At 45.6% G+C, this 16,386-nt stretch overlaps 1 protein-coding gene across 2 annotated transcripts in view; it reads right to left on the reverse strand.

Annotated features, from left to right (window-relative positions):
* disp1 (dispatched homolog 1) overlaps window positions 1–16,386 on the reverse strand; it is a 117,766-nt gene that overhangs the window by 29,673 nt on the left and 71,707 nt on the right. Inside the window, exons 1-2 of one of the 2 annotated variants that reach the window (XM_083790856.1) lie at window positions 13,504–13,804; window positions 7,201–7,930 (exon numbers count right to left, since the gene is read on the reverse strand). In XM_083790856.1, coding sequence (XP_083646982.1) covers window positions 7,201–7,889 — 689 coding nt within the window. In that variant the 5' untranslated portion in view covers window positions 7,890–7,930; window positions 13,504–13,804. Of the gene's footprint in view, window positions 1–7,200; window positions 7,931–13,503; window positions 13,805–16,386 lie in introns of those variants that run through there. The other variant, XM_083790855.1, reaches the window with a different exon arrangement.

Raw genomic sequence — 16,386 nt, forward strand, 5'->3', positions numbered from 1 at the left:
GATTGTCCAACAGAGACTGAATATATATACTTTTAAATGGTATATTTTGTTGAGTTTTTATTACACAATACTTGCTCTGATCTTTTTTAATCCTATACTTCGTTACAAATAAACCAAAGTACGAAAAAACTAAAACTAAACTAAAACTAAACTAAAACTAAACTAAAACTAAGCATTTTCACGAAATAAAAACTAAACTAAAACTAGCAAACCCGCTCTAAAAACTAACTAAAACTAACTGAATTAGAAAAAAATATGTCAAAACTAACTAAAACTAAACTATAATGAAAAAACCAAAACTATTATAACCTTGGTGTATACGTGCATGTGTGCATGCGTGTGTGTTCGTGTGTGTGTGTGTGTGTTGACCTATCATGATAAATTCCTCACTGTACTGGTGCAGTGAGTGAAGTCATTATATCTCACACAGTTGAGCATTATTCACATGCGTGCACGCACGCACGCACGCACGCACGCACGCACACGAAAGCTCGATTCTGATTGGTCAATCACCAAAGTCTCTCTCTCTGCGGATCTGTTATTTCTCAACAGCAGAAGCAAACTGTTGCTATGGCCGTAGTTCTGATCAATAGACCGACCAAGCACCTGGAACATATCAATCCACAGAAAGAAAGAAGCCCAGTACATTTTGTTGCTTTAAAAAAAAATCTGCTCATTCGCAACACCTCACAACTGTAGACCCGCATGGACAGTTTTCTTTAGCAGTAGCCATGTATTCCTTTTTAAACCATTTTTGTGGTTATATTTTGGTATAATGAACCCTTTCAAGTTCTGCATCACTCCATCAATGTTTATTTGTCAATAATGACCGCTCCGGGGTGGCATACTGTCTCCTTCCAGGGGGCAGCATCATGTCTGACCCGATGTATTTATCTCAGTGAACTCTGGTTCCAAGTACCTGGTTCCTTCTACTGCCAGGGAGTTAATTGCATTCACCTGTTGACCTGCTCCTAAATTGGTGAGCGATAGGACAGCTAGAATGAAAACCAGCAGCACTCTGTCTGGGTGCCCGGGAGTCAGGACTGACAACCACAAACCTCCAGGCAGCTTAATGGAGGCCAAATGGGGGAAAGAATTTAGAGCCGGGCCCTAAACATGCTTTTGATCTACATAAAAATGTAGACCAGCAAACAGAGAATCAACTCTGCAGGCAAGATGTTAAAAAGACACTAAACGGGTAATTTGGTAACATTGATTGGCTGGTTAATTTCTGCCTCTCGCCCCCTGCAAACAGTTATTTTGGAAAACGCGCAAAGCCTTGTCAGGTTGACACTCTGAAATCCAGAGCAAAGATATCGTTTTCAGGCGACCACGATTTGTTTAAAAAAAAAGAGTGCAGTGGGACATTTTCTCAACCACTTCTTAAGCCCTATCTACTTGTCTGTCTATCTATCTACATTTCCCAAAAGAAATGCATGAATTTAACTCAATGTGACCAGAAGCAGGCATGAATTTAACTCAATGTGACCAGAAGCAGGGATAAAACATATCCCTATCGGCTCTAACAGATGCATAACCAGACGTGGGATATCAAAAGCAGACCAATGGATTTCCCTCATCCTCCCAGCAAATCAAACCCTGTGAGAGACAGACAGACGGGCAGGTTAAGATGGAGAGAGAGAAAGGGAGGTGGACAGAGAATTTCAAGAACTAAAGTAACTCATAAGAGACAGTATAGAGAGCTGCTGAAAGAGATTCAGACAGAAAGAGAGAACATAAAATATAAGCAAGCGAGATAGAAGTTGAAATATTTCAAAATGCTCACATGGGGTGAAAAGATATCTAAGGCATGGTCGTTGGCACGAAACGGCAAGGGAGGAAATTTGTGCGCCGTCCATGGAGGCATGAGAAAGTATTTTATTAACATTATGCAGCCACACTTGGCACCACTAAAGTCTCACAATCCCCCTCCAACTGATAAAAACTTGTTAAGAAATTTCACAACGTGAAGAATTGCTCTGTACAGTCACTTTGTGTTTTTGTACGTTTTCTCCCATGCACCATGGCAACCTAACCATCTGTACTTCAACAAGACACAGACACACACACAGACACACACACACACATCCTACCCGCACCCCCCAAAAAAATGAAACACGCACATGTTAACAATAAAAGCGGACATTTCTTTGTATATTCACGAGACAAAGAGACATATAGCGAGACCGAGAGGGATACAAGGAATTCCTGCTACCCGAGAAGGCTTGAAAACCAATCCAAACTTGTGGCGGCTAAAAACAACACGAAGCGCTCGCCGGAAGCGTTCGGCGAAGGAGGAGGAGCAGAACCGCTTCGCTCCGGGTGAGCGGCGCGCGAACGGGGGGAGGTTAACCGCTTGACGTGACCTGGGATAGTTGTGTGTCAGCGGGGCTCTTCGGGGCGGCTGTCAAGCCCTTATACGAGGCGAGGGCACAGGGCGGCTGGATGCAGCGGAGCAGGTAAGAGCAGGTCGGGCTGGGGAGCAGCTGTAGCTGCTCAGGTGCCCTCAGGTGAAGACAGAGCGCCTGTGTTTACTGAAGTCTCTCTCTCTCTCCCTGTGTTTACTGAAGTCTCTCTCTCTCTCTCTCTCTCTCCCTGTGTTTACTGAAGTCTCTCTCTCTCTCTCTCTCTCTCTCCCTGTGTTTACTGAAGTCTCTCTCTCTCTCCCTGTGTTTACTGAAGTCTCTCTCTCTCTCTCTCTCTCTGTGTGTTTACTGAAGTCTCCCTCTCTCAAAACCATTTTTACACCTCTGGACTCTCCTGTAGGGGGTTGCATTACGTTCTGGTGGTGCAACCCCCTACACTGGCTACAGGGACCCATTTTAGACTTTAGCCAATCAACAAACTCACAATTAAAGCACTGTGAGCTTGTAGATCTGCCATTTTCGAATTATCTTTTCTGATAAAAAATCCAGACAGAATTCAATGATTTTTCAATGGTTTGAGATACAGTAAGCCTCATCTGTCTATAAAAGCACCACGTGTCTGTCTGTAATCCACGTAACTCGATAAATGCACTTCTATCGGTGTATTCTCATGTAACTTCTTCGCAGTAAAAGGGGGCCAGAGAAGCAATTTCAGGCTTTGTTCACCTGGAGCCCGTAAACCAGACTGCTTCTCAGGCCCCGGCCAAGCAGCTGACTTCCCAAGGACACGCAGCTTCCCCTCCGATCTTAAATAATACAGACGTAAAAAAAGAAAGATCGCTGTGAAAGACAATCTTACAGTTCAGAGATGCAGACCCGAGTCCTGATGTTTTTACCAGACCCCGACTCCTGTAAAGACGGAGACAAATAAACGACGGAAGGACGTCTGAATCCGGTTTCATGTCTCAGCAGACAGAACTGCTGAGTTGTCCCTCTGACGTTTCCCCCAAACAGTGTCTCAGCAGACAGAACTGCTGAGTTGTCCCTCTGACGTTTCCCCTAAACAGTGCAGGCCTATATTTCAAATAAAAGCGGATAAGACAAAGTTTGTTTGATCTAGCCTGGTTAATAAACCAGTCCGAATCAGCCGTTGGCAGAAATAAATTGCCTGCCGGCGGATTACGGTCTGGAGAGGCTCAATTGTACGCCCATTTCCTACACCAGAGAAATGGGGCGGCCAATCGGGACACGGTATGCAATATGGGCGGGCTTTGGTACAGTGACTTTCAATGCTTGAGACCTTTGACTGACAGTAGCTCTGACCAATTGCGTCAAAGAGAAAATGTTTCAACCCGCTCCCCTGGAAATGAAATCCAAGCTGAGCCTCCCCAGACTAATATCCCGCGGTCCGTGCGATATTAGTCTGGTTTATTAACCAGGCTATGTTTGATCACCACCAATGAATAGAAACATTGAGGAATTTAGCATGGGCTAATCTCAGCTAATAGATTAATGTTTGGCGAAGCTGAGAACAGGAGCATAAAACCCCCCCTGTTGTGAAATGCACATAAAAGGTCTCTCCCAAAGATCTAGTCTAGTGTTACTGTTACGTTGCCTTAATGGTGTGACACTGTGTGTGCGTGTATGTGTGTGTGTGCGTTCATGTGTGTGTGTGTGTGTGTATGTGTGTGTGTGTGTGTGTGTGTGTGTGCGTTAATGTGTGTGTGTGTGTGTGTGTGTGTGTACATGTGTGTGCGTGGTGTGCATGTGTGCATGTGTGTGTGTGCGCGCGCTCATGCGTTCATGTGTGTGTGTGTGTGTGTGTGTGTGTGTGTGTGCGCGCGCTCATGCGTTCATGTGTGTGTGTGCATGCATGTGTGTGTGATCCCTGTGCTGTGATCATGGATGTAATCCCTTGCCTAATCTGGCAGATCACAGCCCTGAGGGAGATCAAACTCTGATATTCGACACCATCTTGTCTGACTACGTACCCCCAAATTACCCAGGGTATTAAATCCAACGTCTCTGTCTGTACGGACGTGTGTGTAAGTTTGTGTGTGGGGGTGTAAAATGATATCCAACTATTACCAAACGTCAGTGCAATGGTTTTCAGTACGGAGGTAAAAAGATAAGACAAGAAGTCTTCCAATTTCTTTTTTTTTTTAAATGCCTGGCTTTAGGACGACATTATATGAATCCAAGGGAGGTACGTATACGGTTTCCTCATCCTAGTCTCTCTCTCTCTCACACACACACGCACACTCGCGGGAGCGCACAGGCACGCACACACACGCAATACACACAGAAATAGACCCACACCCGCACACACACACTGTACAGGAAGGGTGGTTGATTGGGAAGAGGTCTTGGAGCGACTTGGACCCTGTAATTCAAACCTGTCATCGCTGAACAAGAGGGACCTGTTTAGTAAATAAAAGCCTTCTTCAACATTAGAAACGGAAAGCACATCTGCTCTCCATTCTGAAGAGGAACGAGAGATGGAGGAGGGAATGGCAGAGAATGAGAAAGAAAGAGAAAGGAAAAGAGAACAACGGACAGAGAGGGGGGAGAGAGACAGAGAGCAAAAGGAAGACCAAACTCTCTGTCACGATAATCCATCCAAACGTTGTGTGACAGTCACAGTCCCATCTCGCCACATTCTGCCCACCCAGGCTACGGCTTGCTGCATGAGAGCGATACGTGTACACTGCGCTAACATTTCAATGCCACCCATACTGAACCTCTCAGGGGGGGGGGGGGGGGGGGGTCCAACTCAATTTGGGTAAGGAAATTTCCATGCTAAAGAAGTAAGTGAAAATATGGTCTTACACAAACCTGCCACCCTACCGTACTGCTACCATAAAGAGGGGCTGACATGAGTAAATAATTACATCGGCAAAGTTTTCGCTTACCCCCCCCCCCCCCCCCCTCAGAGATGGTAAATATAGGATTACGCAAATGATTGTGCAAGACATTAAACGGTTCCAGTTTCAAATGCGGCAGAGGGGAGCTGCGGTTTTCGGCGTACACGGTAAGGGAACCAGCTTGCTAAATATGGATCGCTTGAAAAGAAAAGAGGGGGAAAAAATGAAAAGGAGGAGTTTGCTAACAAATAAGTTCAATGCTAACATTCTGCCTTTGACTGCAGGAGGCATGGCCAATCACAGAGTGGGGGAGAGGGAGTGTGTGTGCGCGTATATACAGCCGCAGCGTACACATGCAAACCCTCCATCTAGTTTCATTAAAAGCCTCAAACTTTCCATACTCATTTTGGGGATAAACTTTGCTGAGACCTGAGACCATTCACTACACGGCAACCCACAGTGTCTACCGAACTCCCCCTGGGACTGAAAACACTGCAAGATCTCTTGTATTGCAGACTACGTCTCGCATGAAGCTCCAGAGTTGCAGTCGGGACGTGAACAGCCACTCGACACCAGCCTGCTCTGAGGGGGGATGTGAGAACAACTCTGGGTCAAGCCCTCCGAGGTGTTATGAGTCCTACCTCTGGGTGGATTTACACGGCAGTCTGAGTCTCTGCGTATTTTCATATGCCCTGCTGGTCCCCTGGCGAGGAAGTTTACAGACCGCCGCCGTAAAGCAAACTTTGTGGGCTATAATCGAAAAAGTAAAGATCGGAGACCTGATACAAGTCTACTAAAAACAAACTGTCTACCATCTGACGTCTACCATCTACCCACTGTGTGGAACCATGTGTGCCGCCTGTCTCTGTAGCGCAAGGTAGAATAACACAACCAACTACCCCCCGAGTCAGATCGCACGCACACACACAGTATATACAGTACATGAGAGGGAGGTGTAGACTCAACTGGTTTCCCACTGGGACCAGACCAGTATAATATCGGTACATGAGAGGGAGGGCACATGGCTGAGTGCTGCAGGTCAGCACACCAGTGCCAATATCTCTGGGTATGGCATCCCCTAAGGTGGCTGTACTATTGTGGAAGTTTCTTTATCAATATTTATCATCAGATTATCAAGGCACCGATGACATGAGCTTATTATCAAATTGTTACACAAAGAAGTTCCTTCACTCTTTTCAATTGTTTGGTACATCCAGTTCCTCTTTTGAACGTGGTATGAACTGTTGAATCGTCCCAATTGGGGTATTTTTAGGCGCAGCTGGTCATCAGTTATTATTAGTCACCCAAAATCCTTTAATTCTACATACATCCGTTGTAATCTAGATCTAGATCTGCTACTTTCAAAGAAATCTTGAAAAATGTGAAACATTTTACACAAATCGATTTTCAAATGGAGGCCTGCAGCAAAGTATTTGGGGGTCCTTGACCACTGAGCCGGCTGAAAGTTCTAGTGAGTCTTAGGTCCGTGCAGAGTTGGTGTTCCGTAATGGACGTTAAACCCTAAATCTTGGCAGTGACAGTTTGAGGCTCAACACGTAGGACTTTATGCCACCCAGGACAAACTCAGCGGACAGTGAAAGACTGACAGTGTGTTGGGTCCAGAAACGTGTGGTCATACTCAATAGTTGTTGAGTTCTGCAACGCCTCAAGATCCTGGCTACGTTTCAGAGCTCCTCCGTACCCATGTGTTAATGCATTCTGGGCCTTACATGACCCATAAACAGGGATACGTTGCAGTGGGGGGGGGTAAGGTGGTTCCGATGGTGGAAGGTATGAGAGACCCTCTGTTGATGTGAGGATGTGCCTGAGGCCAGCACACACATACGCATACACACACGCAAACAAACATACCCGCTCTGGGATAGGCCCAGCTAGATTGAGCGCGGACACACACACACTCTCGCACCATCTCATTTATACATGCCCACACACACACTCTCGCTCCATACCTGATTGCTGGTCCATGCGGTTGGTTCTGGAGGTGCTCCTGCCACCGATGATGATGATGGTGGTGGTGGTGCAGACAGACCCCGGGGCCAGGGGAGGCGTGAGAAGAGGGCGAATGGGGGTGGGCGTGTGCAGAGGCAGGGGGGCAGCAGGGGCAGCAGGGTGCTGGGGATCCAGGAGGGTGGGGCAGTTGGCAGTCCGCCGGAGCCCCGGGGCAACACAGGGCAGCGGGAGGGTGGAAGTGGCAGGGCTGACAACACGGAGGAGGAGGAGACGAGGGGGAGGCCTGGGAGGGGGCGGAGGGGTGCTGTTTAGCCGGTCTCTGGGAGTCCGAGGCGGCGGGAGAAGACGGAGTGGAGGAGGATGAGGAGGAGGAGGGATGGAGGTTCCTGAGGGAGCCGTTCTGTTTGACCACCCCGCCGTTCTGGCTGGACCTGTTGGTCCGCTGGACAAGCCGTGGCGAGCGTGAACGCTGCGGTTGCTTCGGCTGTGTGTCCGGGACTGTGACCTCTTCTCCTCCCTCTGCGGCGAGGCGCTCGCCACGGGGGGCAGTGCTGAGAGGGTCCTGGCCATCACTTACTGGTGTAGCGCTGCTGTTCAGTGAGGAGGTGGGACTTCCGTTGGTGCTGGGGCAACGGTGCCTTGCGTTGCCAAGGGCCAGGGGGTCACTGCTGGCATCAGTCAGGGCCATGGTCCTCTAGCGGTGGGCCTGGCAAACGCTCTGTCACTCCTCTGGAAGACAAGAGAAAACAGGAGAAAGAGAGAGGGGTTATGAGTCTATCAAAAATGAACAGGAGCCGCACACGCAGGGGAGCCTCTTGGAATCCTAGGCCCCATGACAACATATCATCCACACCACTCTGGAGACTTAAGATTTATTACACAACCAAATCTATAAGCCGTAGCATCTCTGTGGGCCCCTGTAAGCCCAGGACCCTTCCTTATATTTCAGCCCCACTTGCCGCCTCTGTGGCTGTGGGTCGGACTATATTTGAAATCCTGTCAAATATATTTTGGAGAAGAAGATAATAATGAATCGTCTTGAGAAACGGGGAACCCACGACACCACCTGCTCTGTGAACTTTGAGAGAGTAGTGCGCGGCACTGGTGTCTTTGTTGATTTACCAAAACTCTCACCCGCCAGTGAAATAGGCGGCCGACCGATCTTAAATTCCTCTCGTCCCCTCACCGTTGTCCTGCCGGGCAGTTCAAACGGGGGCCACGTCAGGAGTATGATTTACCTGGCATGGATAAGACAGGGCACCAACTGACAGCCTTTGGCTTGTGTACATTACCCCTGATTTACACTTGGTTGTGCACCGGTGCTGCGACACATTGTGAGCTTGTAGATCGGCTATTTTCGGTGTGTAGCGGATAAATCATCCCTAAAGCATGAGACGCTTTTGCATTTGAACAAAAACAAAAGGTTCCAAGCCGCGAGAACTAACAGAAGGTCTGCGTTATGCTACAGTCTCAACCCGTATGCCTCCGGATTGAGTTACAAAACATTCACGGAAGACTGTAATGTGAAAATGTGTTTCTGTAGGTTATTTTAGTTTGTAGAAAAAAAGGAGGGTTTGGGGGGAGAAGAAAATAACGTGCAGTTTTTTGCCTGACACACTTCAAAAGCAGTTGAATTGTGTTTCACAGGTAATACACGGCTGTGGTGTTGTTGGAGCAGTGCCCAGATCCACCCCCCACCCCAACGTACACCCACCCAACTATAAAGAGATTTGACATCAACCAGGATGAACTAATCACATTAGTATGTTCTGTAGTGTGTGTGTGTGTGTGTGTGTGTGTGTGTGTGTGTGTGTGTGTGTCTCTTAAAAAGAGATTAAGACAGAGGGAACGTGCAAGAGAGATCTAAACGTGACAGCGCTTCTTCTTAGGCCTTCACACAGCAGTGTTCATTTCGCTCTGACTGAGGGCGTAAATATTGACCCTAAAAACCCTTACCGTGTACATCTCAATAAATGCGTTTTTTTTATATAGCATTTATAGAACTTGAGTCGCTCAATATCTTTAGTTTTCATTCCTTGACAAATTTGTGTGCATGGCATGCCAGCATGTACTCTTACAAGCACATATGAAACCACTGGTATTAAGTTCTTCCATTTCCTCCAAGTACGGTGACCCACAACCTAAGCCCTTTATACTGCTTTGCACGACAAATAGCTAAAACAGCTGATCTGGTGACACTGTGAGCTTGTAGATCTGCAATTATCACTATTAGAAAGAAAGAAAGAAAAAACTAAAACATGTGTCATTTTTCCAAATTTGTTTTTGCTAATTTTGAGGGCCAAAATAGGGACGCCAGGGTTAAACTGGTTTAAAAGATATTGCACAGCCAAATGGATGGGCTTGACCGCCGAGCGATACATCACTGTGGCCCCTGGTTCTCTCTCTCCTCTAGCGATACATCACTGTGGCCCCTGGTTCTCGCTCTCCTCTAGCGATACATCACTGTGGCCCCTGGTTCTCGCTCTCCTCTAGCGATACATCACTGTGGCCCCTGGATCTCCCTCTCCTCTAGCGATACATCACTGTGGCCGCTGGTTCTCTCTCTCCTCTAGCGATACATCACTGTGGCCCCTGGTTCTCGCTCTCCTCTAGCGATACATCACTGTGGCCCCTGGTTCTCTCTCTCCTCTAGCGATACATCACTGTGGCCCCTGGTTCTCGCTCTCCTCTAGCGATACATCACTGTGGCCCCTGGTTCTCTCTCTCCTCTAGCGATACATCACTGTGGCCCCTGGATCTCCCTCTCCTCTCCTCAAGACTCTGGGAAAAGACACGCAGCGCTACAGAATGTGACCAATGTGCTCTGTGACGCCTCAACATGAGCAAGGGGCCGAAACATGAGACTGACAACCCTGTCGGGTGGGTCAGGGTCGCCCGAGCGGACCTCGAGATGAAAAAACAAAAAAGGAACAGAAGGAGAGGGTATAGAGGAGATGTAGTGAGAGGGAGAGAACCGACAGCGCTGTTGGTTCAAGGGTGGATGGGAGGGAAGGGTGGGAGAGAAAAGGGATAGAGGGAGAGGGAGAATGGGTGGGGAAAAGGAGAGAAAGAATAACTCCCGAGCCTGACGAGCTCAGAATAGCAGCGTGGAGGGAGAGCTAAATGAAGACATTCGTACGGCTCCCACAGCTGTCAAAGTCTTACAATGATTAAAACAAGGGCTGATGTGGAACGGAGAAGATTGATGGAGAAAGCATGGAAAAGAAATCCAGTGAAATTGTAGGAGAGATGGGGTATAGATCAGCGGTTCTCAGCTGTTTTACACTAGACCACGACCATGGGGCCTGTGTAGAAAACACACAATATTTCCCAGAGAAATGTTATAACACGGATGTAGATTATTACAAATGAAGTGTGAGCTTGATTTGGTGCTGCATAGTGACATACTGTATCATTTAGAATCTGTTTTGCTTTATGTTCTAATCTCATGCGACAATGTGCACTGTTCTTTTTGCAAGAATCTGAAAAATTTCTGTTTGGGTGTAGTGTAGAGGAACTTAACTAACAACAGACTTGGTCGTGTGCATGTGTCTGTTTGTCTGTGGGTTTTGTGTGTGCACGAGAGCATGTGCGTGTGTGTGTGTGTGTGTGTGTGTGTGTGTGTGTGTGTGTGCGCGCCCCAACCAAGTCAGAGTGTTGACAGGCAGGTGAGACATCTAGGCCAGTCTGTGTGGACACAAGCAGGGTCTTGTGTCTGTCTTCAGAATAAAGGTTGACAGCCAGACGAAGCCGCTATGTGAACAACCAGAAGGTAAATCTCAACCTCAAACCTCCAATTGGCAGTTTAGGCACGTACTGTAGCTGCTGTTGAATGTGAGTATGTTTAGGCTAAATGAACGATGGTATATCAAGGCATGATAGTCGGTTAGTGTAGCCAAATAATAGTAGAGGGCAACGGCAACAATACAGCACTAGTAAGAACTACTACAAAGCAAAATCTCTGGTGTTCATTTACTTGTAGAAGTGTAGACATTGACCTATAAGGAACTCTTTTTTTTACTATTAAGATATTACGGGCTACTACTTAGATCTGTGATTGAAATAACAGACCGAAGGCTAATTAAGTGCATAAGTCCTTTCTCCATTCCACTGGTTTTCACCCAAACATTAAACACCCCCCCAAAAAAAGCTGTCACACCCCATGTTAGATGCAGGCCTAGTATGCCTATTGCCTACCCCTCGAATAAACATTGGTTTGGTGGTTTAAGTTCTTAAACCTCAAGGAAAGCAGAGATTATACACAAAGCAATTAGCCTTCTTTAATGAATATATAGGAGTTTATCTGGTGGACGTGAGACAGAGTCTTAAAACGTGGCATTCATCTGAGCCACAAGTGCAACCCATGGAGACACTAACGACAAATGCAGCAACTGACATTCACAACCTGACAATGAATAGAGAGGTGAAAGTAGAGCTCTGGACAAATGATTATCGGTTGTCTGACTTGTCTCATGGCCTAAATGCTGAGCTATGATCAATTTTAGATTAATAATAAGACTGCATAAACTCTAAACAAACACCTATTAATGCAATATGTAATGATGTACTATGATTTAGCAACTAAGAAAGACAAGTTGCCAAATATGACGTTTACAAAAGGAGTTTTAAAAACTCAAAACTCTGAGAATACAGTCCATGAAAGCACAAAGATAACAAGGCAGACACAATAATAATAATAAAAAACGGTCAAATCTACCAGCAAACTGTACAGCTATTCTCCTAAATAGCCATTTTCACATTTTGTCCTATATTTTATCTGTGCACTACCAACAATCGTCGAAGTCGAAAGCTAATGGTTATGTGAAATATTAATTCTGACAAGCAACTTGATTTGTTCACCTTCTGCGCAGCACCATGATACTTTAGGGAGTTCCCAGAAAGAAAATAAAAATAAAATAAAAAAAACATCTAAAAAATGCAACCTTTTGGGATATGGATGTTGTTTATAATACAGACCAAAAAATACATTATAATAATACTAATAATTATCATCATCATGATGTTCTATACATTTGCGATAACTATAGGTCTACTGTGCGCAAGTGCAAACCCAGTTAAGAACAAATTATTATTTATACAATAACTGGGCTGGTGGCTGGATTGTGAATAAGCAGGTGATGATGATGATGATGATGCTTTCATGTGAGTTAGATTACGGGGTGTGAAAGAACCGGAGAGAGCCTGCATGTAGGCTATAGTGGAATACTGCGCGGCTGACAGGTATATATACGCGGCAAGGCGAGGCGTCCTACCCATCCCTTTAATTAAAGCTAAATAAGACAGTAATTACCAGGACTCAGTCAAGAGACAGTTAATAACCACACCGCTCCCCATAATAACAACAACAGCTTGACTTCCCTTGCCAGCTCTCACTCTACACGCCCGACAGGCCATTTTGACATATATTCCTTTGACATGTTACTGTCTGTCGGAGGAGCAGAGGGGAGTTTCTTTTGACATATTCCACACTGCCCCGGGGTGGTGTTTTTTAGAGCCACAGCTGGGCTTTTTAACATACCAATATGACGGTGCTCGTTGCTCAAGGCTGTGCTCTGCGGGAACTCAAGATAAATTAGGTGAACAAACCTAATCATCCCCCCCTCCAACACCCCCGCCCAGGTGTTCCACGAAATATTGGTGGAGTTGAAATGAGGAGAAACAGTACGGGTTTCTTTTCTTTTCTCCCACGAAACAACAAGCCCCAAAATGGCTAGTAGCCTAGTAGTAGTAATGGAATGTATGTAGACTGCGGTCGGAATAATAACCTTTCTAATCATTCTATGGCGGAAGTTTGCCAAGAATAGAATACTAGGCATTTGGCAAAAACCCATACTCGCGCGATTTTCCTTTAGAAATGTTTCCCATTGGACTTTACAGGACTATCTAGAAGTTAGAACTACAACGAGTTAGACTACAACCGTTGTAATAGCAGAATATTCCAATTTCCCCGAGATGAAAATGAAAAGCCCACACTCTACACATCTCTCTCTCAGCTAAACATCTGCTTGCGTTACAAAATAAATACGAGTGCGTTCGCTATACATTGCAACGTAAAACGGCGAACATGCACGGACGGACCAAAAACAAACACTTCAAACAACATCTCACAAGAAGTATCCCCGTTTCCCCCGTTGAATTAATCTACACTGTCTCACACGGTGAACAACGTGGCGGAGGAGAGACGAGCCGCGTTACAAACGTAGACTTCTAGACCAAACCCAACGAGGTCGCAGAGACAAAACAGACGGGACTTTTCTCATGAGAATCGATCTTCTTCTTACCCCGGAGCGGCTGCTGCCTGCCTGGTGGTGAGTGTGCGTGAAGATCCCGATCGGATGGTCGCCGTTAAGTTCAGCTCAGTAACAGTTGCCGCCGGGGGGGAAACGAACGGGAACGGTGCGCTACATGCGTGACTGTAAACTCTCCGCCGGGTGCCTTGGTTGGTGTTGTAGTAGTAGTATGTGATCCACACAAGCGCTAAACAAATAATAATGCCCCGAGAGGAAGCAACAAGTCGTGGGGGAAAGCTGGCTTTTTTTCTCTCATGGGAGAACCTACCAGAATGACACACACACTCTCTTTCACAAACATACAGCCTGAGCCTTCTCAGCGCTCTCTCTCTCTCTGAGGGAGAAGGCGGAGGGTTGAACATGAACACCAGCGCACTGATAGGACGCTCACAAGTTCTCTTTAACCCACTCACTGCCACTCTCTCTCTCACACACACACGCACGCACACGCACATCAGTCACTCACTCATCATACTCATAGTAGTCTACACACTGATTCCCAAACTTTGGAATCTCAAGGACCGCCTTTAGTTTGATATGCATTAGGCGGCAGGCCAGTGTGGTTCTCAAACCTTTTCATGTCAAGGACCCCCAAATATGTGGACTGTGGAGTGTGGACCCCCTCATCTCTGAAAATATGTTGTTCAAATAAATAGTCAATATAGTATAGTATAGTGGTTAAAAATATTTTGATGCTATTTTGCTGGAGACCCATGGAACCCCCTCGAGGACCCCTGGGGGCCCCTTACCCTTGGAGAACCACTGCATTAGGGGGTCCCTATAATACAATGTTTCTCTCTTGGACCTCAATGTACACTCACTGTTTGAGCTTGTATATCTGCTATATTTTTGAATATCCAATGCTCAAATCTAAAATGACACTGATGCTTTTCCCCGTTTAAATGGGTTAATTTGGTTCCATTTGCACTCTCTCGAAGTTACAGACCCCTAAACTGGCTCCAATTGGTTCCTCTATCAAATATTTAGCTGGGGAGTGGGGACCCCTTATTGGAACCCCTTCAATCACACCCTGGGCAAGACCTACGCTGAAAAGACTATCAGCGGAAGTATTGCCCAAGGAAATGACGTTGATGCTTTACGAATCAGTTTACATTCTCCGCGAATGAAACAAGTGTTGTGATTGGTCAGGAAAATATCGTATCCGGGGGAAATACATCTGACGGATGTTCCGGAGGATACATCCGCCGATAGCTTCTCTGCCTTACGTTGTGACCAGGCTTTTCTTTTCGCAGATAAGTAAGCCTGGGACCGAGGCTACTTCAATCAGGGGTGTTAACTTGGGTGTTCCCTCATGTCTTTGAGTAGTGCATGAGTGCAACTGAGGGCAACGGGACCACACGTGCGCGTGTGCCTGAGTGTGTGCGTGTCCCCATTCCAACTCTTTACACAGGCCGGTGCCGGGCGGCCAGACGCCCGGCCCAATACACAATTTGTATCTATTCACTCGCTCATCGGTTCAGCTACTGTTAAATACCTGTTAAATACTGCGCCTTTGGCCACCCCCCAATGCTTATTGTTGTTGTGTGTACTTATTAGATAACAATAGCGTTAGCCACACCCACCTGCTTTGCATAAGACCATTGATCAGTGGTGGAAGAAGTACACAGATTTGTTTAAATGTAACAATACCACAGTGTAGAACTGTAGAGCCTAAAAGTCCGGTAGTCAAAATTGTACTCACATTTCATTCATTTAAATGTGTTAAACCAGGCTACTAATAAAGTACTCATTATTATATTTTATTTCAAAAAGAATACCTCATGTACAAGCTGATCTATACCGGTATATAGATATGCCTTGTTTTAATAGTCGAAGTACAAAATTGGGCTTCCGTGGATAATGTCTTGTATTGATCTAAATCTGCAAAGTAACTAGAAACTAAAGCTGTCAAATAATTGTAGCCGAGTAAAAAAGTAGACAATATTTGCAAGAAATCTCCTATATTTTAACTTTTCGTAAATGACTACTTGATCACACTACAGGCACAAACGCATCAGAAGTAGAAGATCTGCAAGCTCGAAACGCAGCGTTTAGGTATAGATCTACTATACCTTTGAATGTGAATCCTGAAAAGTAACAGTTTCGGTCATATGAGGCTTTCACCCGCCAGAGACGGACGGTATGCTTTCTATTACTCTATATTATATTAGTCTCCCATCTCCAGCTCTTTAGTATTTAGCATCAGGAGACAACCCTACAAACATCATCTATCAGCTCGTGCTCCAATTCCAATATTTCATTCATATTTATTGGTTACATCACTTTTTACTTGTTTATCCTGTACTGTGTATGCGTTCTCTCTACTGATTATGAAATATATAGTGCTGTTAAACACCCAATGTGATTTCTGAACCTAATTTCCCTGCACATTAAAACCGACTACACTGTCTATTATGTAGGCTATGTTTGTCTAAAATATGGTAATAACAGAGCCTACTAACCACTAGGGTATTATTCAGTCTACCTCAAATTGCAGGGATTTCAGACAGTTTGGTAACAACATGACACAACTTTTAGTTTGTATATTTTAACTGGATAACTTTGGACTTGTTTTTTACCCGACCCCATGGTGGGTCCCTGCCCTAACATGGGAAAACGAGCTCGTCCCATATCCTAAGGCCAGATCAAGTAAAATGTTACTTGCATAACACAAGCTATACCGTACACATGAAAGGAGTTATTCTATGGGTCAATTGTCAAGGAATGTAAAAAGAAAAAAAAAAGAGAGAAACATTTAACCAGCTGTAATATGCCACATTGATGTGTTACAAAGTTTATGGAATGAATTTGTGTATTATAAATGAAATAACCAAAGTAGGCTTTCAACAAGTCTACTCATGAAAGCAGGAAACG

The sequence above is a fragment of the Protomyctophum parallelum genome, assembly GCF_964188405.1.
Source record: "Protomyctophum parallelum genome assembly, chromosome: 19".
NCBI classification, from domain to species: Eukaryota; Metazoa; Chordata; class Actinopteri; order Myctophiformes; family Myctophidae; genus Protomyctophum; species Protomyctophum parallelum.